Source organism: Drosophila teissieri, chromosome 2R, assembly GCF_016746235.2.
Source record: "Drosophila teissieri strain GT53w chromosome 2R, Prin_Dtei_1.1, whole genome shotgun sequence".
In the NCBI taxonomy this organism is placed as follows: domain Eukaryota; kingdom Metazoa; phylum Arthropoda; class Insecta; order Diptera; family Drosophilidae; genus Drosophila; species Drosophila teissieri.
Genome location: NC_053030.1, coordinates 1,088,556 through 1,114,906, shown reverse-complemented (window position 1 = coordinate 1,114,906; position 26,351 = coordinate 1,088,556). Strand labels below are relative to the sequence as shown.

The window sequence follows — 26,351 nt, the reverse complement described above, 5'->3', positions numbered from 1 at the left end:
ATGGAAGAAACACAATTGCAGATGAGATGAATCATATAACAGCTTTCAACTTCCCAATGTAACCTCACTAAAAATTTTAGGCCTGATATTCAACAACTAACTCAAGTGGAACTAACACATAGACCATCTTGTCAATGCTCCTCTAAAACGGCTTAATATTTTAAAATGCCTTTTGTAGCACATTAACACTAATTTCTGTGGGGAAAGCTTTTATAGTATCAGAACCACTAGTACCACATAGTACCTACGGAACTGCTCCAAAAATATTTCTAAATAAAGTTAACTCAACTCTATATTTAGCTATAAGCTGTGTAGCTCTTGGTGCCCTTCGTTCAACACCAACACGAAATTTGCTGTTCGAGGCCAACATTGCGCCTCTCGTTTTAGACAAAAGCCCCTTATCACTAATCTATCGCAAAAACACCTCAAACTACAATTAAATCAATAAGAAAAACGTATCCAAAAAGCACCATCTTGGGCACTGAACCAAAAAGCCATAAATACCTCCCTCAGCTACCTCAAGAAAAACGTCCCCCGAAACATTCAGAAAAGAATTTGCCAGAATCCAAACCGAACTCAGTATCAATAAAACATTCTATTTTTACACGGATGGGTCACAAATAAAGGATCTCACTGGCTTTGCAGTGGCAACCAGTTCTAGCATCTTAAAAATGGGAGTTCTTCCAACTTCTTCTACCGTCTACACAGCAGAAATAATAGCCATTTATGAAGTCATTATGACACTTCAAAACTAATCGTGGTATATACATAATTTGCTCAGATTCATTACCATCACTTATTAGACACTTTCCAAAACTCACTCTTTTGTGGATTCCCAGCCATGTCAACATAACTGGCAATGAATTTTCAGATTTACACACGTCGGCAAAAGTATTTGGGCATGGTAATGTTTTTCCTTATTTTTCAATTAATTCAGAAAATAGATGAAAACAATTAGGTATTTTATTTTAGAATAGTAGTAGGCGTAGTAGTAGTAGGGTAGGAGACCCCATTAAACGACACGCTACCCCAAAAGTAAGTAATGGTGGCGGAAGTGTTATGTTTTGGGGTAGCGTATCGTTTAATTGGGTAGGAGATTTGGTTCCTATCGAGGGATCCATGTACCAACACAAATATTTAGAAACCTTAAATAATTACGCATTTCCTTCTGGCGATAAATTGATCGGGGAAGCATTCGTCCTCCAACAGGATAACGCACCATGTCACACAAGCAAATGAATCAAAAAGTTTTTGTTAGAAGTTGGAGTGGAAACGCTGGATTGGCCACCCCAAAGTCCAGATTTGAATATTATTGAAAATGTGTGGTCGTATATAAAGCATAAACGATCAGCTGATTTTACAAGGACAAGAGATGAAACCATTATTGAAGTACAAAATGCCTGGAAGGACATTTAAACTAATTATCTCCAAACTTAAGTGACCGTCACCGTCAATGGTGTGCGTTAGCGGTCGATGATAACAAACTTCTTTTAGCCTGAAATCGAGAATATGGTTTTGGACAACATGTGGTTTCAACAGGACGGTGCTACGTGCCACACAGCACACGCTACGATGAATGTTCTGCACGTGCAATTTCCGGACATGGTTTCGCGGAGGCGACTTGAACTGGCCACCAAGATCGTGCGATTTGTGGTGTTCTTGTGGGGTTTTGTAAGTCGCAGGTCTATGCCAACAAGACGCAAACCACCGATTCCCTAAAAGTCAACATACGCCACATCATTCGATCAAATACAGCCTGATTTGTGCATTTTGTGAGTTGGACCTTTTGTGTGTGATCAATAATGATCATCAAATAAAAAAAACAAAAGAGAACGCTATAGTCGAGTTCCCCGACTATCTGATTCCCGTTACTCAGCTATGCGAAGGAGAGTCTTCAGCACATACAGTTTTTGGCGGTTTTGTGGGCGTGGCAAAAAGTTTTTTGGCAAATCGATAGAAATTTACAAGACTAATACAAAATTGAAAAAATATCAAAACATTTTTCAAAAGTGTGGGCGTGGCAGCTTTAGGCGGTTTGTGGGCGTTAGAGAGGGCGTGGCAAAAATTTTTTTGGCAAATCGTTAGAAATTTACAAGACTAATACAAAAATGAAAAAATATCGAAACATTTTTCAAAAGTGTGGACGTGGCAGTTTTGGGCGGTTTGTGGGCGTTAGAGAGGGCGTGGCAACATGAATCGACAAACTTGCGCTGCGTCTATGTCCCTGGAGTCTGTATTCTTAATCTCAACATTATAGCTTTTGTAGTTCCTGAGATCTCGACGTTCATACGGACAGACAGACAGACGGACAGACAGACAGACGGACAGACAGACGGACGGACAGACGGACATGGCCAGATCGACTCGGCTACTGATCCTGATCAAGAATATATATACTTTATATGGTCGGAAACGCTTCCTTCTGCCTGTTACATACTTTTCAACGAATCTAGTATACCCTTTTACTCTACGAGTAACGGGTATAACAAGAGAGAACGCTATAGTCGAGTTCCCCGACTATCTGATACTCGTTACTCAGCTATTCGAAGTGCGAAGGAGAGTCTTCAGCAAATACAGTTTTTGGCGGTTTTGTGGGCGTGGCAAAAAGTTTTTTGGCAAATCGATAGAAATTTACAAGACTAATACAAAATTGAACAAATTTCAAAACATTTTTCAAAAGTGTGGGCGTGGCAGCTTTAGGCGGTTTGTGGGCGTTAGAGAGGGCGTGGCAAAAAGTTTTTTGGCAAATCGTTAGAAATTTACAAGACTAATACAAAAATGAAAAAATATCGAAACATTTTTCAAAAGTGTGGACGTGGCAGTTTTGGGCGGTTTGTGGGCGTTAGAGTGGGCGTGGCAACATGAATCGACAAACTTGCGCTGCGTCTATGTCCCTGGAGTCTGTATGCTTAATCTCAACTTTCTAGCATATGTAGTTCCTGAGATCTCGACGTACATACGGACGGACAGGCGGACGGACAAACGGACATGGCCAAATCGACTCGGCTACTGATCCTGATCAAGAATATATATACTTTATATGGTCGGAAACGCTTCTTTCTGCCTGTTACATACTTTTTAACGAATCTAGTATACCCTTTTACTCTACGAGTAACGGGTATAATAATGAGACAGAAGAAAAGGGAGTGTCTGATGCCGATTTCAAGAAAGTAACGGTACCGTAGACCCACTTAATCAGTTGGTTATATCTGGCGCTCAAAACGTGAATATCCCGGCAGTTGACAAAAAACAAGCAGTATGGGTAGAAGTTGGATTAAGAATTAAGATTTGGCATATTTCACACAGAGATTGCGCATATCCATGTCGGATAAAACAGAGAACATGCTAAAGGAATCAATATTACGCAAAAACGGAAAACAATCCAAATTTCGCAGAAATCTTGGCAGAATTGGAAGAAGAATACATCGACAGACCAGTTCAGCGCAGGTGGGCCAAGAGCCCTTATTACCGAAGTAAATGGGACGAAGAGATAATGAAAAATTTTAACCGTTAATTATCGAGCCCAAAGCCAGAGCTTAACACCGTGCCAACAGAAGATATAGGAAGGTGGCAATAGTCGATCGAGAAAAGCTAGAGTAACCAGACGGCGGAAGAAGAGCGGTTGTGAAGCAAGGAACGGCTTCATGGGAACGGAATGGGCAGCACGAATAAGAGCAAGACAACAGAAGAACAGAAAGTGTCTTCGTGACGGTTTCAAGGAAGGAACGGAACTAAACTGCATTTTGGACCATACAAACAGTTAAACCGTGAACTTTGAAAAATCAAGGAAAAACGGTTAAAAATGTAAGCAGGCAGAGATCAACGAATCAAGAACTACAAAGTGTTGTTAATGGTAACTGGGTGATCACGTTTAATATAAATTTTGGTGAGCTTTCCGCTCATATATCGTAGCGAACAGACCTACAAAATCAGTTTGTTAGCCATATAAATAAATTTGACAATTTTTAGCCAAAAAAAATGTTGAAATATCTTTCTAGCTTGAATTAAAAACAGGTACAGTTATCTGTAATGTTTTTTGTAAATGTTTCTAAAAATCGTCACAAAATGCATAGTTAAACAGGTGTTTTTGTTTGATTTAATACAAATTCAAATTTATAGATACTACTGACAGTTTTTTTTTTCAGATAAATCAAAAAAAATCCACGGTTAACAAAGAAAAGAACACAATTTTAAAATTCGTACAAAATGGGTGAGAGTTTCTATAGGTAAGAAATGTAATTTTTATAAACTTAATGTAAATGTAAATGTTAGCTTCGTATACAGTGTTTTAATAAAATAACAGTTCAGGAAGATAATTAACTTCTTTAGAAATCCATGAACAAAAGCTTACCGCTTGGACACGGTATTCTATTACCACCTTTTATTTTGATTCGTTGAAATGTTTTAGGTGAAACCAATAAGATCCGGTGATGCCCATCTTTAGCTCGGTCAGCTAAGACTGTAACTTACAAATTCTTGTCCATAAAAAATCACTTACTCAATTTAAAAAAAAAAATAGAGCTGTAGGCGTAACAATTTTTGGCTGTTTCTGGGCGTTAGAGCGCGCGTGCAACATTCTTAAAGAAACTAGCACACATTTACTTTGTAAACATAAACATGTTTTTTCACAAAAGTTGATATCACCGCTTTATAAAATGTTTTTCATCATGAGCGCTTGATCTTTCAAATGAAAAAACAAGAGAGACCGCTATAGTCGAGTTCCCCGACTATTTGATACCCGTTACTCAGCTAGTGGAAGTGTGAAGAAGAGTCTTCATCACTGACAGTTTTTGACGGTTTGTGGGCGTTAGAGTGGGCGGTGCAAAAAGTCTTTTAGCAAATCGATAAAAATTTACAAGACTAATACAAAAATGAAAAAATATTCAAACATTTTTCAAAAGTGTGGGCGTGGCAGTTTTGGCAGGTTTGTGGGCGTTAGGGTGGGCGTGGCAACAAGTTTTTCTGCAGATCGATAGAAAATTGCAATACTAACAAGAAAATGAAAAAATATCTAAACATTTTTCAAAAGTGTAGGCGTGGCAGTTTTGGGCGGTTTGTGGGCGTGGCAACATCATTCGACAAACTTGCGCTGCGTCTATATCTCTGGAGTCTGTATGCTTTCTCTCAACTTTTAGCTTCTATAGTTCCTGAGATCTCGACGTTCATACGGACGGACAGACAGACGGACAGACAGACGGACAGACAGACGGACAGACGGACGGACAGACGGACGGACAGACGGCCAGATCAACTCGGCTATTGATCCTGATCAAGAATATATATACTCTATACGGTCGGAAGCGCTTCCTTCTGCCTGTTACATACTTTTCAACGAATCTATTATACCCTTTTACTGTACGAGTAACGGGTATAAAAAATACATGTAGGAGAGATATTGGCGAAATTTATTTTATTTATTGTAATAGATAGAGTAGTTTTCAAAAGTAAACTAATGTCTAAAGATGTGTTTAGACATGATAAGTAGACAAACTATAAATATTTTCTATTTATGGGCTGCAATAAACATGGGACGGGACAACATAAGTGGCAACTACAGATAAGTACGATTGCAGTGGTCTATTGCCGAAGTGTTAAGAGATATGAGCACGTGGGAGGTGATTAGCGCGGTCATAGGTCACAAATATAGATTTAAGATAAATCTCAGCTGCATTGACCAACGCAGACTGCAGCGTCTTACAAGCGCTGCATTATATAATTAGATGATAAGAACCTATGTAAGAATGAATAAAAGGCGATGCCCTCGCAGTAGCGAGTCAGTTAGATTCAAACACCCGAATTGAACTCATTAAGTGTACGCATTAGATTATAGTGTGAACAACTAACTTAAATGGTATAGCACTGGCTGCAGGGCCTATGGCTATGTTGGTTTACAATGGGTTTGTATCTTAATCTAGTTAATGGTTAATGGGCTAAATTGCTGTGTTTGTTATGTACATTTGTCTTATTATTTTCAGATTTTTTGGTATAATTCGGTTGTTTTGAGAAAAATTATAAGTTTTTGTATGTTATCTGGGTTGGGTTTGCTAAGAAGGTGGGAAGCGGGTTAGCATTGCCATATATGGCTTTTTTGATTTGTAGGAGGGATGGTCATGATTTTAATATATGGCATTTTGAGATATCACCTTGACAAAACGGGCCAATTGTTATTGAATTTGGATTTAGGTAGTGTTGGTGGGTTATGTTTGTGTGTCCTAGTCAAAGTCGTATTATTATACCCGTTACTCGTAGAGTAAAAGGGTATACTAGATTCGTTGAAAAGTATGTAACAGGCAGAAGGAAGCGTTTCCGACCATATAAAGTATATATATTCTTGAGCAGGATCAGTAGCCGAGTCGATCTGGCCATGTCCGTCTGTCCGTCCGTCTGTCCGTCCGTCTGTCCGGCCGTATGAACGTCGAGATCTCAGGAACTACAAAAGCTAGAAAGTTGAGATTAAGCATACAGACTCCAGGGACATAGACGCAGCGCAAGTTTGTCGATTCATGTTGCCACGACCACAAACCGCCCAGAACTGCCACGCCCACACTTTTGAAAAAGGTTTTGATATTTTAAAATTTTTGTATTAGTCTTGTAAATTTCTATCGATTTGCCAAAAAACGTTTTGCCACGCCCACTCTAACGCCCACAAACCGCCCAAAACTGCCACGCCCACACTTTTGAAAAATGTTTAGTTTTTTTTTTTATTTTTGTATTAGATTTGTAAATTTCTATCGACTGGCCAAAGAACTTTTGGCCACGCCTTCTCTAACGCCCACAAGCCGCCAAAAACTGTCAGTGTTGACTCTCCTTCGCACTTCCACTAGCTGAGTAACGGGTATCAGATAGTCGGGGAACTCGACTATAGCGTTCTCTCTTGTTTTTACTTTTGTCGTGGTTGTTTAAGGTAATCGCAGGTGTCTGAGTTATTCCTATTAATTGATTGGTACCATTGACTGCAGTTTATTATGTTTTCTTTTTTTGTCGCAAGTTCAGCCTTAAGATGTTTTTTTTATATCTGTGTTAATTATGTTTGGGGTGAGGATAAGTGGCATATTGCTTGCTGATTTTGCAGCGTAATCAGCTAGTTCATTTCCTTTAAGGGGTTAAATATGTTGCGGTCGGGCAAAAAATCGAAAATTTTTTCATCTTAAAGTATATGTTTCTAAAAATGTTATCCCAAATTTTCGCAAAGATTGAAGCAGTAGAAGCGAAGTTATAGCTGTTTCATCTTGCTCCGTTACAAAGGCTTGGCGCGTCAAGTCTCGCGATTAAGCGCGATTATCTCGAAATTATGTTTTTCCGAAAACGTCATTACGGTGACTAGGATTGCGGAACGAGTTTTCGACCGATTTTAATGTTTTTTTCTTAATGGTTCGTAATTTATTGGTTGTGTACTTGAACGATTCAATTATTTCGTATAAACTTTCATTTTAACGTTATGAATTTTTAAATAAATTTTGTCACATGAAAAACAGTGACTTTTTTGAAAAATCGTCTCCGTATGAAAAACAATTTTTTTATTCGAATGAATCGTTCAAGTACACTACAAGAGGCTATACTAATGAAATTGGTTTGGTTTTATGCTTTCAGTTAAGCTGTTGGATTGGCAACGAAGTCACCTCTTCAAAAAAACATGTTTTGCGCGAATTGTAATAACGTGGCTAATTAATATTTTTTGATTTTTTACACATTTTACTACTCAAAACAAATAACAAGAGTTTCATAAAAAGATGGCTACATACTTCTACAAAAATCCAAACTTTTCCCCAATTTCCCGCACCGCAACATATATAACCCCTTAATACCTGAATGTCCAGGAATCCCCATTATTATACCCTATATTCGTAGAGTAAAACGGTATACTAGATTCGTTAAAGTAGTAAGTATGTACATATGTGACAGGGAGAAGGAAGCGTTTCCGACCATATAAAGTATATATGTATATTCTTGATCAGGATCAATAGCCAAGTCGATCTGGCCATGTCCGTCTGTCCGTCCTTATGTCCGTCTGTCCGTCCGTCTGTCCATCTGTCCGTCCGTATGAACGTCGAGATCTCAGGAACTATAAAAGCTAGAAAGTTGAGATTAAGCATGCAAGCTCCAGAGACGTAGAAGCAGCGCAGGTTTGTCGATTCATGTTGCCACTTCCACTCTAACGCCCACAAACCCCAAAACTGCCACGCTCACACTTTTAAAAAATGTTTTGAAATATTTTCATTTTTGTATTAGTCTTGTAAATTTCTATTGATTTGCAAAAACACTGTTTTCCACGCCCACTCTTACGCCCACAAACCTGGTTTGTAGGGTAGATTAAGTTCTAGGCTAAAGCGATAGGCTCCGAGGGCTAGACAGAATGCTGAGTTGAATGGTGTTTTTATTTTGTTTATAATGCTTTTGGGAGCATGGCCGTATAGAAACAAACCATACTCTATTTCGGCTATGACCGTTGACTTCGCGACATTAAGTAGTGTATACGTGTTACAATTAAATTTAAGACTAGATAGACATTTTATTATATTTAGCTTATTGTGGAGTTTGGGTAGAAGTAAGTTTATGTGCGTGTTCTATTTATATTTGTTGTTTATGGTCACTCCTAGAATTTTTAAGGAAGTAACTGTAGGAATTTGGATGTTGTTGCACCATATCATGTAAGTACAGTGGTGCTTCTTACATATATATATATTTTTTTTTTTTGACGCGAGTCGCACGGCCACACCTCCCGCCCAACCGACCGAGGGGCGCTGCCGTGTATCCTACGGCTCGAATCGCGGGAAGATAGACGCGATATAGAAGACAGTAAAGGACGAGGAAATATATGTATAGTAGTAGTAATATCTAAGAATTCGTTAAGTACGTTAGTATTGATCGCTTTAAAAACGGCAGAGAGTCAGAATTAGAGATAATAGGATAGAATCTATTATAGTCAGAACTCTGTAGGGATCATGCAACTCATAGTTAGATCTACAATGATTTAAAATTAGAGGTACGTAATTTCTAGTGAATCTGCTTGGAACAGTGAAGTTTAGCCGACTAACCAAGTCGGGACTATCCACTTCACCACGAATAAGGTTAAAAATAATGACTGTTCCAAGCATCGTTCTACGGTTAGCTAAGGAGGGTAAGTTAATTAACATTAATCTACTCGAATAGGGAGGTAGTCTAAGGTTTGCATCCCAATTAAGGCGCCGTAAGGCAAAAAGTAAGAAGTTCTTTTGAACCGATTCAATGCGGTCCGAGTAAACTTCATATTGTGGACTCCAAACAGATGATCCATACTCGAGATCGGACGGACTAGAGAAATAAATAAGGTTTTGGTCATGTAAGGATCATCAAATTCCTTTGACCACCGTTTTATAAAACCCTGGCCTTATTGACAATAGACGAAATATGGTCTGAAAATTTAAGTTTAGGGTCCAGAAGAACACCAAGATCATCAACATGTGTTATTCTGCTTCACGGTTTGCTTCACGTTACTTGGTGACTGGACTGTGGGATCTCTAGTCCAATACCAAGAGCGTCCATCTGACTCGAAACGATTAATTTTGGTTTCATCTGACCATATAACCTGAAAAACCAAATTGTTGTGATTGCTTTAACTTATTGGTATTGGACTAGAGATCCCACAGTCCAGTCACCAAGTAACGTGAAGCAAACCGTGAAGCAAGGTGGCGGATCAATAATGGTTTGGGGCTGTATACACAAAAACGGAGTTGGTCCCTTGGTGTTAATTGAAGGTATAATGCGGAAGGAACATTACTTAAACATTTTGCAACAAAATCTTCCAAAAGTAATTCAAAATATGGGTATTGCTGCTAAAAAATGCATATTTCAGCAAGACAAGGATCCCAAACACACATCGATTTTGGTCAACAATTGGATGGAAAAGCAAAATTTTGAATCGCTGAAGTGGCCACCGCAATCTCCTGATATGTATCCCATAGAAAATTTGTGGAGCCATGTAAAATCCCAACTGGCAAAATATGCAGGCCCTCCAAGTAGAATGATGGAGCTGTGGGAAAGAACAAAGGACCTCTGGTACGCTATTCGTCCTGAAATGGTGCTACGGTATACCCAAAGTATGCCAAATCGCATAACGGAGCTAAAAAAATCAAAAGGGCTGTGGACTCATTATTAAAATAATTTTTAAAAAAATTTTCGTTTAATACGTATATCACCCCAGTGCAAAACTGTAACATTTGACTTCTTTTACATTTTGCTTCGGCATATTTATTCCAGATTATCAAATCGCTTCATATTTTCACAAGCGATAGTCAAATATAGTAGCAACAAAACAAGACTAAGATTATTATCGTACATAAAATAGGAGAGAAGATACTGACCGTTGAAGTTAGAATATGCAACTCGTGTTACAGTTTTGCTCGTCAGTGTAATTGCAGTATAAAAAATATCTATGGCATCGGCCATTATGTTGCAAGAATATAGATCGGACCAATTAAAGCCAGATATAAAAAGATTTAGCCTCTGAAAGTTTGCCTTACGAAAACAATGAATTCGTTTGGTTGACTTATCTGGCCTTTCTTTTATTACGGTACCTGTGTCGATTGTCACCTCGAAAGTTGGATGGTATGGATCTTCTGGTTGACTAAGAGGTGCTACTCTAGTCAGAAACACACATTCAGGACTTGAAACAAAACATAGATCCAATAAACGACCAAGAGAATTTCGAATAGAATTAACTTGCGACAACGATATGTCAAGCAAGCCGTCAATAAAGTCATGCTGTGCTATAGGCAGAAGAATATTTGACTGTTCCTCTGTGGACCACTTAGTGCCTGGTATATTAAAGTCACCTAGGACAACTAGTTGGTCCCTATCGGACAGTCTGTTTGTAACGGATTGAATAGCGGACAAATGGTTAATATATTCAGGAAATTCAGAAGACGGCGGAATGTACGAGCACGTAATATAAACATAGCTATCAGAAAATGACAGCTTTACGCATAAGAATTCTAAGTTACGGAACTCGTCAAAAAGTACCTCCTCTGACGTGAGGGTAGACCTAACAGCAATTAGGACTCCACCTCCCCGCCTGGAGGGATGGGACTGTGTAAAACTTCAGAGTTAAGTTTCTCCGGTTTTAACCAAGTCTCTGTAAACACAATAATATGGGATGCAAAGGAAAGGCTATTAGAATACAAATTAGTTAGCTTACTACACAAGCCTCTTACATTTTGATAACAGGTAGTAAGACTAGATTTTAGTTTTTTGAAGATAAAGAAGTAGAAGTAGTAGAGGAGGATGGGGCAGTGATCTGGCCACTTGTGGGAAGTTTAATTCCCACGGGCCCTTTTTTTCTATTTTTATACCCGTTACTCGTAGAGTAAAAGGGTATACTAGATTCGTTGAAAAGTATGTAACAGGCAGAAGGAATCGTTTCCGGCCATATAAAGTATATATATTCTTGATCAGGATCAGTAGCCGAGTCGATCTGGCCATGTCCGTCTGTCCGTCCGTCTGTCTGTCCGTCTGTCTGTCCGTCCGTATGAACGTCGAGATCTCAGGAACTACAAGAGCTAGAAAGTTGAGATTAAGCATACAGACTCCAGGGACATAGACGCAGCGCAAGTTTGTCGATTCATGTTGCCACGCCCACTCTAACGCCCACAAACCGCCTAAAACTGCCACGCCCACACTTTTGAAAAAGGTTTTGATATTTTTTCATTTTTGTATTAGTCTTGTAAATTTCTATCGATTTGCCAAAAAACTTTTTGCCACGCCCACTATAAGGCCCACAAACCGCCAAAAACTGCCACGCCCACACTTTTGAAAAATGTTTTGATATTTTTTCATTTTTGTATTAGTCTTGTAAATTTTTATCGATTTCCCAAAAAACTTTTTGCCACGCCCACTCTAACGCCCACAAACCGCCAAAAACTCTCCTTCGCACTTCCACTAGCTGAGTAACGGGTATCAGATAGTCGGGGAACTCGACTATAGCGTTCTCTCTTGTTAATCTTAGCTTCAAACACTTTCACAATCATACTTTCCGGCCAAAAATCACCAGAACATATGGTTGAGAATAGCTCATTTGGGACAGTTATCTTGAAAGATGAGATGTCCCTAGCATAAGAAAAGTTAAATTTTTCCACTTTTATGTTGTCGGCTTTTGTTTTGTCTTGTATATAAGACAGTACATCAGATGATGTTTGATCAGGGGAAAGCCGAGAAACAAAAATTTGTTTCTTTAGTGGAACCACCGAGAGGGGTTTTGGCACTGCAGGTTGTATTTCTGAAGTGCCAACTTGTGCCGGTAGTCCGGACTCAATATTCCTTTGTGGTGGTAAACAATTCGGGACGGGTGGCATCACCGGTTGAGAAACCAGTGCGGACAAAACGGAATTTGTAGCAATCCCAGGCTGGACTCCCTCCACAACCGATTGATTGGATTGCACCGAATCTTTTTTAGCTGCCGATCTAAGCAACATTTGAGGGTTTGCTGCGATCGTCAACTGATCAGCTGTGGAGTCCTGTTGATCACTTGCGAAGGTTGCGGGGCTTTCCCCTTAGGCAGCCTACCACCAGCGGCTTTCTTGCGCTTTGGAGATTCTTCTAATAGTTTGAGGCTAATAAATTGTGAATCAAGTGCAGAAAGAAGATCATCAGCTCGTCGAAAACTATATCTAGCCATTCCAAAACTGCTGATCAGTCCATTCAAGCCACCTTTAGTTTGGCGCATAAAGAGTTTCATTTCATTCGCAACTCCTAGGCAAGTATCACAACAGTATTTTAGATTAGGGCCTTTAGCTAGGTCATCACTTGTTCGGCCGTTAAAACCAGCGCACTTAGTGTGCACCATTCTATCACATAGCCAACAGGTCATTTTTGACTGCTCAGGCTTTATTACCTGACGGCAGTTGTTATGGAAGCAGACAACATTGGTTTCCATGTTTAATTGGGTTTTGACCACTGTACCAAAAGACAAAATCAGAAAATGTACCGCAAGAGCGCAGTCTGCACTTTAGGATTTTGTGTGGGAGAGCGAGAGAGCGGGTACACCGTGCAGTTAAGTACAAAAACAATACCAAACAGCACTACGGACAACGCACGAAAAAGAGAGTAAACAAAACGCAAAGACAGAAAGAGAACAGATTGAATTAATTTATTAAAATAATGCACATATCACAAAAGATTCACTCGCGAAGCGAACGGAACTTTAACTAGTACGGATTACGAAATTGAATTATTAAAGAATTTGGTAAATTCCACCGCTGGATTTAGCAAAACAAAAATAAATTCGGAGCGCAGAAAAAAAAACACGACCGTTCGCTTTGAAGCTAGAAGCTTTTTTATGTGGAGGTGTTTGCATTTGGATAGGGATAGAGTTGTTCCTGAGTAGGAGCCCCAATTTTCTATATCGTTTAATAGCTTGTCTAGCTGAAGTTTGTCTTTGTGCTCTTATTAAAATTTATTATAAGGAAGAAATCGTCGGCGTATGCATTAAATTTTATTTCTTTGTGTAGGGATATGATGTTAGATAGTTTATTGAAAGCTTTGACGAATAGTATTACGGATATGGGTGAACCTTGGGGGAATCCGTTCAATGGGGGTAATGAGTTTGATCGATGCGGACCGTCGCGGATAGTTATTTTCCGGTTACACATGAAGTTTTTTATGTAGTTGATTATTTTGGGGATTTTTGGTGCACTCCTACTCGATCGAAGGCTCTTAAAAAATCAAGAGTGAAGAGGGAGGTGCATTTTTGACTTCGTTATGAGATAGTCTATGTAATGACCCGCTTACTAAGAGTAACACGCGTTATGATTTATAGATAATATATATATATATATATTCAGTTCGTTTATTCCGATTTATGGTATTCGCACATCCACGCTGCTTGACAGTCCGCTCAGGAGTAATAAGGAGTAATCACTCAGACACTAGGCCATCGGTAGCGTCTCTCCCGTCGCTGCTCTCCCGATGCTTGGTTGTTGGCAACGCCGGTCGCCACATCCCTCCTTTATTAACAAGTTTTAGCTTTAATGGCGGCAGGGGTGGCTGGATCCCGAGGCTTCCTTCTGTGGCCTGGAGTACTGCGTTCTCCGGGGTAGGTGTTGATTCCGGTAAGCTGTCATCTGGTTGCGGCGTTGGGCAGCAGGCTGGATACGTTTGGCTAGCTGGAACTTTCTTAAGATGTGAGACATTTCTTGTTAGTTTTCTACCACCCCCTTCGATCACCACAATATTATTGTGTCGTTCTAAAACCGTAAATTCCGTCTTGTCGAAGTTTGATGTAAGTTTGTTTGGGAACACTACGTTTTTCAAAAACACCTTGTCGCCCACTTCTATATCGACTTCCTTTGCCCCTCTTCTTTTGTCGGCTGCCTGCTTTCCCTTATTTTTTTCAATAATATCTTTATCTCTCTCTCCAGAGTCTAAGGTATTCTCGCAGATATCCCCAATGCCCGGTATTTTGTCACGGATGACTCTGTTGAACATCAGCTTTGTGGGCGCAGACCCTGTTGTTCCATGTGGGGTTACGTTGTACATAAGAACGAATTTTTGGATTTCCTCTTTGTAGTTTTTCCCATTTGCGTATGCTATTTTTAAGCGTTTTACAAGGGCTCTGTTCATGTTTTCAACTTCCCCGTTTGCTTGCGGCCAATACGGTGGGGTTCGAACTTGTTTAATGCCGCACGCTTTGCAGTAGTTAGAAAACTCCTCGCTAACATATTGGCGCCCATTATCCGTTCGTAGGTGCTCAGGATATCCCAGTCTACAGAAGATCTCTTTCATTGCCTCTACCAGGGTCGTTGAAGATATGGTTTTAAGAAACTTATGCTCCATATATCGTGAGAAATAGTCAATGAAGACTAGAACATATTCATTGTTGGGAAGCGGACCTAGTAAATCCGACGCTACCCAAATCCAAGGGCCAGTGGGAAAAGGATTCCTGTCCATAGGGGGAGGCCTGATGTCTTGTGATACCAGGCAACAATCTCTGCAAGCTTTGACAAACTTTTCTGCCTCTCTGTCTATTTGTGGCCACCATACTTTGGATCGCAGGCGGCGTTTCATTGCTGTCTCGCCGGGATGTCCTTCGTGGGCTAACTCCAGTATTTTTACTCTCAGAGATGTTGGCACGACTAGACGGTTTCCCCTCAAAAGGAGCGAGCCAACCGCTGAAAGTTCATATCGAAACGGGTAGAAGCCCACTGAACTATCGGGCTTCCAGGAGTCGTTCTCCAGGCAACTGATTGCATCCATAATCTCTTCATTCCTCTTGGAAGACTCTGCTATTTCATGAATTGTCATAGATCTTGGGATAGAGCTCTGTACGACGCCAAGGATGCTGTATTCCGTCTTGTGGTCGATTGGTTCTACCGCCGGTAGTTGACAGAGTCGAGACAACGCATCTGATATGTTTTCTTTTCCGGATTTATAGATAACGGTGAACGTATATGCCTGGAGTCGCAGCAGCCACCTTTCAATGCGAGCTGGGGGCTTGGATGTTGGTTTGAAAATGGCTTCCAAGGGCTTGTGATCAGTTACGAGTTCGAAGTGCAGGCCTGCCAGATAGTAGTAAAATTTCTCCACTGCCCAAACCAGCGCTAGGCTCTCTTTTTCCGTTTGGGAGTAGCGTTTCTCCACCTCCGACAGGGCCTTGCTAGCAAAGGTAATTATTAAAGGTTCGTTGTCGACTTTGAATTGCAATAACACAGCCCCAAGGGCAACCGGGCTGGCGTCCGCAATCACCCGTGTTCGATGCCTTGGATTGAAATATGATAATTTGGGTACCTTGGATAGAAGATTCTTTAGGTTGCTGAAAGCATTTTTCTCGGCTTCGCCCCTGGTGAATTTGCTTTCAGTTTTCAGCAGTTTTCTTAGAGGATCTGTGTGACTTGCAAGGTCCGGAATGGACTTCCCGACGTAGGTCACCAAACCGAGGAAGCTCCGCGTTTCTTCTTTGTTCTTTGGGTCTCTGAAAGATCGGATGACGTCAATTTTCTCAGGGTCGACTTCTTTTCCCTTGTCGGATAAAATATGTCCGAGGAATTTTAGTTTGCTTGTCTTCCAGATGCACTTTTCTTTATTCAGTAGGACATTATTTTCCTGGAAGATCTGGCATACTTCTTTTACGGCGCTGTCGATTTCGAGGTCAGTTGCTCCAAAGATGATGATATCATCGATGAAGTTCATGGCGTTAGGTACCGCAGATAGCATCTGCTCGAGAAGGCGTTGAAAAATTTCGGGAGCAGAATTTACTCCAAACATCAAACGCTTATAGCGGAAAAGTCCCCTTGGAGTTATGAAAGTTGTTATTTCCCGGCTCGATTCATCAAGGGCCAGTTGGTGATAGGCGTCCTTGAGGTCTAGGCGTGCGAAGAATTTAGCCTCTTTGAGTCTGGTCATAAAGCAGTCGAAAGTTGGTAATGGGTAGTTTTCCCGTAGGATTGCTTTGTTTGCCAGTCGCATGTCGACACATAAGCGGATGTCCCCGTTCTCCTTAAACGCAAGCACGATGGGAGATATCCAAGCACTCGGGCCCGTGACTGGTTCAATTATATCTCGACTCAGGGCATCATCCAGTTTTTTCATGATTTTGTCCTCGAGCGCTGCCGGGATTCGTCTCACTGGTTGTTGAACGGGTTTCACATCATAATCTATGGAAAGGCTTACTTCAATGTTTTTCCATTTTGGAAAAGGCTCAATTTCCTCAATACGGTTAATGTTTCTTCCCAGTCGGAGGACTTTTAATTCTATAGCCGTGTCTCGGCCCAGCAGAGATTGTTCTCCATTTTCAATCACGTAAAATGAGGCAATCTCTTCGGTACCCGGTTCAACGGAAATTGGGGCCTCGAAAATATACATTACTCGTAGTAATTTATTAGAGGCATAGGCTCGGAATTGCTTTTCTATATGAGTTCTTACGTCAAAGACTGTGGCTTGTCTCTTCACTAGCAGAGACCAGTCCGCGTGGCTGATAAGGTTAAACTTGCACCCCGAGTCAATAATCAAAGAAATTTCACGGCCTCCCACTCGGCATCGTATGAACTCCTCTTCATCTTCACTTGACACTTTAAAGCAATGTGTTTCGCCCTTTTTGAATTTGGAGCTGGTGGCCTCCTCTTCGACAGAGCGAATATACGTGCGGGGCCTTTTCAGGTTATTCCTTTGGGACTTAAGGAATCGGTCGTTCAAGTTAGTTCGGCACTTCCTGGCAAAGTGTCCAGGCTTCGAGCATTTATTGCAAGTCACATTTCTTGCCGGACATGATGGGTCGTTGTGTGTGTGTCCGAATTTTCCACATCTGGGACACTCCCCACTCTGTTTTTTTCTTATATCCTGGTTGCTAGAGAGTGTCTCTCTAACTCACTTTTTCTTAAGCTTGCGAAGAGTAATCTCTTCACTCAGCCTATCTGTCGTAGTGCATGTGTGTTGGATGAGAGTGAGCGAAAAATTGTGCATTTACTCATTCTGCTTTGTGCTTAACGTCATTTTATGTTGGCCACGTGCAATCTGCACTCGCGCAGCTTATTCCTTCTCTCCTCTTTTCCACATTTTTATGTGTGTATATGCCGGTAGGCACGTTCCATCACACACACACTCACGCACAGCCTATATCACGCCACTCGTTTACCGTAATTTCACGCCTTTTTCCTAATTCATCAAATTTACCAAAGTTTTAGTTATTATCATTTATCGATTTTTTCACTCGTCGCCAATGTAATAACCCGCTTACTAAGAGTAACACGCGTTATGATTTATAGATAATATATATATATATATTCAGTTCGTTTATTCCGATTTATGGTATTCGCACATCCACGCTGCTTGACGGTCCGCTCAGGAGTAATAAGGAGTAATCACTCAGACACTAGGCCATCGGTAGCGTCTCTCCCGTCGCTGCTCTCCCGATGCTTGGTTGTTGGCAACGCCGGTCGCCACAGTCTACATAGAATAGACAGTCCGAATTCGATTTGCCTTTTTATACCCGTTACTCGTAGAGTAAAAGGGTTTACTAGATTCGTTGAAAAGTATGTAACAGGCAGAAGGAAGCGTTTTCGACCAGATAAAGTACATATATTCTTGATCAGGATCAATAGCCGCGTCGATTTGGCCATGTCCGTCTGTCCGTCCGTATAAACGCTGAGATCTCAGGAACTACAAAAGCTAGAAAGTTGAGATTAAGCATAGAGACTCCAGAGACATAGACGCAGCGCAAGTTTGTCGATTCATGTTGCCACGCCCAAACTAACGCCCACAAACCGCCAAAAAAGTCAGTGTTGAAGACTCTCCTTCGCACTTCAAATAGCTGAGTAACGGGTATGAGAAAGTCGGGAAACTCGACTATAGCGTTCTCTCTTGTTTTTAATTCGAACCTAAATTTTGCGTTTTTGCGTCAATAGTCGATAATGTTTTCTACAGTAATTGTTCGGTTTAATTTTTTTCAGGAAAGTTGTTTTTGTTTTTGTAATTGGTCGAGGTGTTTATTCCACCAAGGAACCCTGTATGGATGTGTGTTTGGTGAGGTTTGTGGGATGGAAAGGTTTGCGCTATAAAGAATAATTCTATTGGTTTTGGGCGGCTTCTTTACTTACGTTTACGCGTTGTACTGTTCCCAGTTGGCTTCTTATACCCGTTACTCGTAGAGTAAAATGGTATACTAGATTCGTTGAAAAGTATGTAACAGGCAGAAGGAAGCGTTTCCGACCATATAAAGTATATACATATATTCATGATCAGGATCAATAGCCGAGTCGATCTGGGCATGTCCGTCTGTTCGTCCGTATGAACGTCGAGATCTCAGGAACTATAAAAGCTAGAATGTTGAGATTCAGCATGCAGACTCCAGAGACATAGAAGCAGCGCAAGTTTGTCGATTCATGTTACCACGCCCACTCTAAACCCCACAAACAGCCTAAAACTGCCACGCCCACACTTTTGAAAAATGTTTTAATATTTTTTCAGTAATTTGTTGGTCTCGTAAATTTCTATCGAACAAACAACTTTTTGCCACGCCCACGTTAACGCCCACAAACCGCCAAAAACTGTCAGTGTTGAAGACTCTCCTGCGGACTTCCACTAGCTGAGTAACGGGTATCAGATAGTCGGAAAATTCGACTATAGCGTTCTCTCTTGTTTTAGTTTAAAAAAGGGTATGCTGAATTTTTGTGTATTAGTTGATAGGAATAGGGTCGTGATAATAGGAAAATGGTCGCTACAATGAAGGTCTTTTAGTATTTCCCACTTGGCGGGGGGGGCTAGGATTGGAGAGCAGAGTGTGAGGTCGATGTGTGTGTAAGTATTGTGTGTTGAAAAGAGTGTGGGAGATTTGTCGTTTAACAGAATAAGTTGCGTATTGTCAATGAATTTTTGAGTTATTTTCCCTCGTGTATTTGTTGTTGGAGAGCTCCAGGATGGGTGCCATCCATTAAAATCTCCCGTAATTAGAAAGGGTGTTTGTTGTATATTAAATGTGTTTGTGTCTGGTCGGAGAAATGTATGTGAAAAATATGTTTAATTATACCCGTTACTTGTAAAAGGGTATACTAGATTCGTTGAAAAGTATGTAACAGGCAGAAGGAAGCGTTTCCGACCATATAAAGTATATATATTCTTGATCAGGATCAATAGCCGAGACGATATGGCCATGTCCGTCTGTCCGTCAGTCTGCCCGTCTGTCCGTCCGTATGAACGTCGGGATCTCAGGAACTACATATGCTAGAAAGTTAAGCATACAGACTCCAGGAACATAGACGCAGCGCAAGTTTGTCGATTCATGTTGCCACGTCCACTCTAACGCCCGCAAACCGCCCAAAGCTGCCACGCCTACATTTTTGAAAAATGTTTTGATATTTTTTCATTTTTGTATTAGTTTTCTATCGATTTGCTAAAAAACTTTTTGCCACGCCCACTCTAACGCCCACAAACCGCCCAAAGCTGCCATTTCCACATTTTAAAAAAATTTTTTGATATTTTTTCATTTTTGATTTAGTCTTGAAAATTTATATTGATTTGTCAAAAAACTTTTTGCAACGCCCACTCTAACGGCCACAAACCGCCAACAACTGTCAGTGTTGAAATTTCTCCTTCGCACTTCCACTAGCTGAATAACGGGTATCAGATAGTCGGGGAACTCGACTATAGCGTTCTCTCTTGTTTTAGTTTAGATTGTATATTTATGGCTATTGCTTCTATATCGCTTTTGATGTTGAGGAGTGTGTTTTGAATTGACTTGTGCTCTAGTAGTGCTACGCCCCCAAATCTGTTGGTGGCTATATTTGTTAATAGTTTTTCAGAGAATCAGAGAAATGCAGCCAGCCACCGGCACTCTAAGTGCTCCCGCTAAACACTGGGTGTCTCAGCACCCGGGTTGTTTGTAGACACTCTATTTTCAGCAATGACAAACATCCGGGTAAACACCCGGGTGTCTTTTGTTACTTGCATTTTATCATTTATCATTTTTTATCATTTTAAAAAGAAAAATTATACATTTCTAAAGTGAAATATGGCAAGCAAATATCAAAAATTTTTACGAAGCAAATAATATAATATATAAAAAAATAAATGTCTATTTAGTGTTGTTTAAATTTCTGTAAAAAGAATGCAAAACAATGAGGCTATCTACAGATTTTGGGCATAATCTATTTCGTTTTTCAGTAAATTTGTTACCACAGACACTCGAGTGTCTACCAGACACCCGGGTGTTTCCGAGGCATAAATGAGTGTTTTTGCCACTCATCCCTTTTGGGCACTTGCCTTTTTCTGCCTGTTTGCCTTCTCTACCCGTCGTTATGAGTGGCGAGTGTGATCGGCACCCGCGACGTAAAGTGGCCGCTTTCATCCAGTTGCGCAGACACCAGGGTGCTCGCAGAAACCCGAATATTTTGAGCGGGTGTTTGTAAGTACCCGCGGTGACCGGTGTGAGTGGCACCCGACACTCAAATTTGTTGAGTGTGATTAGGGAGGCAAAAAAAGCGACTCTTGCAGTTCTCTGGTTCGAATGTTATTTATTTATGTAATATTTATTTAAATATTGGTTATAGTTTATTGATCATTTTCATGTAACAAAGTTTAAGAGAAAAGACAAATGTGTAACTTCACGCAACACTACTTCGACGTTCAACGACTGGTAGGTGTGGGGTCAGTGTCCATGTCTTCTAGTTTGTCGCAGCCGTGGTGGTGATGGTGTTGGAGCGGTTGGTTTGATAGTAGAGTTGTTTTGGCTGGTCCAGTTGTTGGTGTCTTAGATGAAATGTTTTGTGCTATTGATGTGGGTGTGGTGTGCGAATTTTGATGCTGCGATTGGGTTGTGTTTGTGAGTGTATTTGTGTGAATAATCAGTGATTGAGTGTTTGTTGCCATCTGGTTTGTAAGTTTTTTGGCACAGGTGTCTCTCAGTTGGAAACCGTGTCTTTCGAAATATATGCGTTGGGCAGTTTTATGGTCAACTTTTTGTTTGGTTTTAATGGATGTTAATGTGAAAGTAGGGCATTTGCGGTCGATTGGGCTGTGCTGAAGTTCTGTGTTGTTTCTGCAATTTAAGCAGTTTTTATACCCGTTACTCGTAGAGTAAAAGGGTATACTAGATTCGTTGAAAAGTATGTAACAGGCAGAAGGAAGTGTTTCCGACCATATAAAGTATATATATTCTTGATCAGGATCAATAGCCGAGTCGATATGGCCGTATGAACGTCGAGATCTCAGGAACTACAAAAGCTAGAAAGTGCAAGTTTTTGCCACGCCCACCCTAAGGCTGACGGCAGAGTGCGCGCGAGATGCAAAGCGAAGCGATGCGAAGCGAAGCGAGAAGCAATGAGCTAAGCGAGAAGATGACAGAGTGAAAGCGAGGCGAGAATGTGAACGCGATGGATTCGGTCGAAGAATTTTTCGCATCAAGCGCAACTATAAACTTTCTATTAAAAAAAAAACCGGCGTCCACCCCCTTAACACCAACAGAAATGAAAAAGGGGAATTTAACAATTTATACAATGATTTACAAAACTACCCAGATAGGTTCTTTAACTATACGCGTATTTCTATTTCGAGGATATATATTAAATAAAATTAGTAGTCGTTTGATGAAGAATTGGCCAAATTTTGTTATACACCCTATACTGCATTGTCAAAAATTAATAATAACATTGAGGTATGTTTTTAATATATTTATTGTGTATTATAGTTTGTTTGTATCGGAAATACCGTCAAAAGAAAAATTTAAAATTGTGTTTTGAATTCCCATTCGGCATAATAATTTCTTTTTCGGATCCATTTTCCGCATGTATGGTAAATAAAGCACAGAACGGAACAAAACAATCGTACGCTCTGAGCGAGTTTAAGCGATAAAGCAGGTTGCCAACTGCGCTCTCGGTTTGCTCTCGCTTTATCGCTTGAGCTCGCAACTCGCCTCGCTCTCACTCTGACATCTTTCGAGCGATTTCACTTAAAAATGCTTGCAGAGCTTTATCGCTCGTTCTCGCCCAATATTATCGCATCGCTTCGCTTCTCGCGCGCACTCTGCCGTCAGCCTAACGCCCACAAACCGCCAAAAACTGCCACGCCCACACTTTTGAAAAATGTTTTGATATTTTTTCATTTTTGTGTTAGTCTCGTAAGTTTCTATCGATTTGCCAAACAACTTTTTGCCACGCCCACTCTGACGCCCACAAACCGCCCAAAGCTGCCACGCCCACACTTTTGAAAAATGTTTTGATATTTTTTCATTTTTGTATTAGTCTTGTAAATTTCTATCGATTTTGCCACGCCCACTCTAACGCCCACAAACCGTCAAAAACTGTCAGCGATGAAGACTCTCCTTCGCACTTCCACTACCTGAGTAACGGGTATCAGATAGTCGGGGAACTCGACTATAGCGTTCTCTCTTGTTTTTGACCTAGCAACGAACAAATCGTTAAAACCTTTAATACGTGAATGGCGTAACAAATTTCTCGAGTCTCGAGTTTTGATAGTTCACTCTTGGTTTTAAAACGCCATTGAATCTTATTATTCCAATCAAGAAATAACATTTCACCAAGGGCTCCGATCCATAATTCGGCGGCCTCAGGGAAGCCACAGTCAAAACCGCAATGAGCGTGGTCGTGTAAAGTCAACATATTCCAACATGACGTCAACGAAATAAAAGCAGTACTGAATTCTCGGTCACTGTCTTCACTCTCGTCTGATCACAGTAATCTTCACGTTATCACAACAGTGCTATTTCCTTAACGGACATACTCCAAATGACGGTTTGCGGACGTTTGAGGGGGCATAGCCAAAATACTTTTGGCATACTGATTGAAATTGATAAATAATATAATAAACACAATAAGCACGATGTTAATATCGCCACAACAGTTAAAGTTGCGGTATCATTTAACACACTTCCAGTTGTTTCTGAAAATATTTTGATGGCGTATCAAATAATAAATTGGCTGGGGCAAATAAGAATAAGTCTTCAACTAAGTGCGTTTCTCTTGGTTTCTACTCATTGTCTAAAAATATATAGGCTAACACCGATTTTATTATTGACTTCGTATTAAATTTATGTTTCAAATATTGTTTAAATTATGTTTCAAATAAAATCGCCGTACATAAGCAGTCACCGTAATGAATTCATGTAACTGAATGGGGATTAATTAAAACAAGAGAGAACGCTATAGTTGAGTTCCCCGCTACTCATCTAGTGGAAGTGCGATGGAGGCTTTCCAACACTGACAGTTTTTGGCGGTTTGTGGGCGTTAGAGTGGGCGTGAAAAAAAGTTTTTTGGCAAATCGATAGAAATTTGCAACACTAATAAAACTATGAAATAAATTAAAAAATGTTCCAAATGTGTGGGCGTGGTAGTTTTTGGGCGGTTTGTAGGCGTGGCAAAAAGTTTTTCTGCAGATCGATAGAAATTTACATTACTAACAAAAAATTTTTAGTTTTGGGCGGGTTGTGGGCGTTAGGGTGGGCGTGGTTTTTCTGTTAATCAATAGAAGTTTACAATATTAATAAAAAAGTATCAAATTATTTTTCAAAAGTGTGGGCGAGGCAGTTTTGTGCGGTTTGTGGGCGTGGCAACATGAATCGACAAACTTGCGCTGCGTCTATATCTCTGGAGTCTGCACGCATAATCTAGACGTTTTAGTTTTTATACTTCCTGAGATTTCGACGTTCATACGGACAGACAGACGGACGGATGTTTTTTGTCCCATGTTTCTACGTCCACTTTAACGCCCACAAACCCCCCAAAACCGTCACATCCACACTTTTGAAAAAATTCATTTATATTTTTTCTTGTAAATTTGCCACAAGGCCCACAAACTGACTAAGACTGCCTACATTTTTGAAATATTTCTTAATTTTTTTCAATTTATTATTTTTTTCTTCCAATTCCTATGAAAAGAAAGAATTTATGAATATCTTCATGGATACATCCTAATATTTTTGTTTGCCACCTCTTAAAACTAAATATTTTCAAACCAAATCGTTTTACCACCCTTTAAAATGGTTTTTATCGTTTGCCCACCCTTTAAAATTCATTATCTAACTATAATGAATTATAACATTTTCTATGCCGTTCAAATTTGTAACTTTTATGTACCTACCATTCGCCGTGAGATTAAACTTAAACAGTTTTCATACAAATTTACTAATTTAAAATACAAAACCAAAAAAAGCGACTCTTGCAGTTCTCTGGTTCGAATGTTATTTATGTATGTAATATTTATTTAAATATTGGTTATAGTTTGTTGATCATTTTCATGTAACAAAGTTTAAGAGAAAAGACAAATGTGTAACTTCACGCAACACTACTTCGACGTTCAACGACTGGTAGGTGTGGGGTCAGTGTCCATGTCTTCTAGTTTGTCGCAGCCGTGGTGGTGATGGTGTTGGAGCGGTTGGTTTGATAGTAGAGTTGTTTTGGCTGGTCCAGTTGTTGGTGTCTTAGATGAAATGTTTTGTGCTATTGATGTGGGTGTGGTGTGCGAATTTTGATGCTGCGATTGGGTTGTGTTTGTGAGTGTATTTGTGTGAATAATCAGTGATTGAGTGTTTGTTGCCATCTGGTTTGTGCTGTTTGTAAGTTTTTTGGCACACGTGTCTCTCAGTTGGAAACCGTGTCTTTCGAAATATATGCGTTGGGCAGTTTTATGGTCAACTTTTTGTTTGGTTTTAATGGATGTTAATGTGAAAGTAGGGCATTTGCGGTCGATTGGGCTGTGCTGAAGTTCTGTGTTGTTTCTGCAATTTAAGCAGTTTTTATACCCGTTACTCGTAGAGTAAAAGGGTATACTAGATTCGTTGAAAAGTATGTAACAGGCAGAAGGAAGTGTTTCCGACCATATAAAGTATATATATTCTTGATCAGGATCAATAGCCGAGTCGATATGGCCGTATGAACGTCGAGATCTCAGGAACTACAAAAGCTAGAAAGTGCAAGTTTTTGCCACGCCCACCCTAAGGCTGACGGCAGAGTGCGCGCGAGATGCAAAGCGAAGCGATGCGAAGCGAAGCGAGAAGCAATGAGCTAAGCGAGAAGATGACAGAGTGAAAGCGAGGCGAGAATGTGAACGCGATGGATTCGGTCGAAGAATTTTTCGCATCAAGCGCAACTATAAACTTTCTATTAAAAAAAAAACCGGCGTCCACCCCCTTAACACCAACAGAAATGAAAAAGGGGAATTTAACAATTTATACAATGATTTACAAAACTACCCAGATAGGTTCTTTAACTATACGCGTATTTCTATTTCGAGGATATATATTAAATAAAATTAGTAGTCGTTTGATGAAGAATTGGCCAAATTTTGTTATACACCCTATACTGCATTGTCAAAAATTAATAATAACATTGAGGTATGTTTTTAATATATTTATTGTGTATTATAGTTTGTTTGTATCGGAAATACCGTCAAAAGAAAAATTTAAAATTGTGTTTTGAATTCCCATTCGGCATAATAATTTCTTTTTCGGATCCATTTTCCGCATGTATGGTAAATAAAGCACAGAACGGAACAAAACAATCGTACGCTCTGAGCGAGTTTAAGCGATAAAGCAGGTTGCCAACTGCGCTCTCGGTTTGCTCTCGCTTTATCGCTTGAGCTCGCAACTCGCCTCGCTCTCACTCTGACATCTTTCGAGCGATTTCACTTAAAAATGCTTGCAGAGCTTTATCGCTCGTTCTCGCCCAATATTATCGCATCGCTTCGCTTCTCGCGCGCACTCTGCCGTCAGCCTAACGCCCACAAACCGCCAAAAACTGCCACGCCCACACTTTTGAAAAATGTTTTGATATTTTTTCATTTTTGTGTTAGTCTCGTAAGTTTCTATCGATTTGCCAAACAACTTTTTGCCACGCCCACTCTGACGCCCACAAACCGCCCAAAGCTGCCACGCCCACACT

At 40.3% G+C, this 26,351-nt stretch overlaps 1 protein-coding gene across 3 annotated transcripts in view; it reads left to right on the top strand.

Moving 5' to 3' along the window:
- Positions 1-26,351, top strand: part of LOC122615323 — a 106,132-nt gene that overhangs the window by 68,064 nt on the left and 11,717 nt on the right. For 2 of the 3 annotated variants that reach the window (XM_043790365.1, XM_043790364.1), the window contains exon 2: positions 4,146-4,226. The exons of the other annotated variant lie outside the window; for it this stretch is intronic. In XM_043790365.1, coding sequence (XP_043646300.1) covers positions 4,207-4,226 — 20 coding nt within the window. In that variant the 5' untranslated portion in view covers positions 4,146-4,206. The remainder of the gene's footprint in view (positions 1-4,145; positions 4,227-26,351) is intronic. 3 annotated transcript variants of the gene reach the window in all.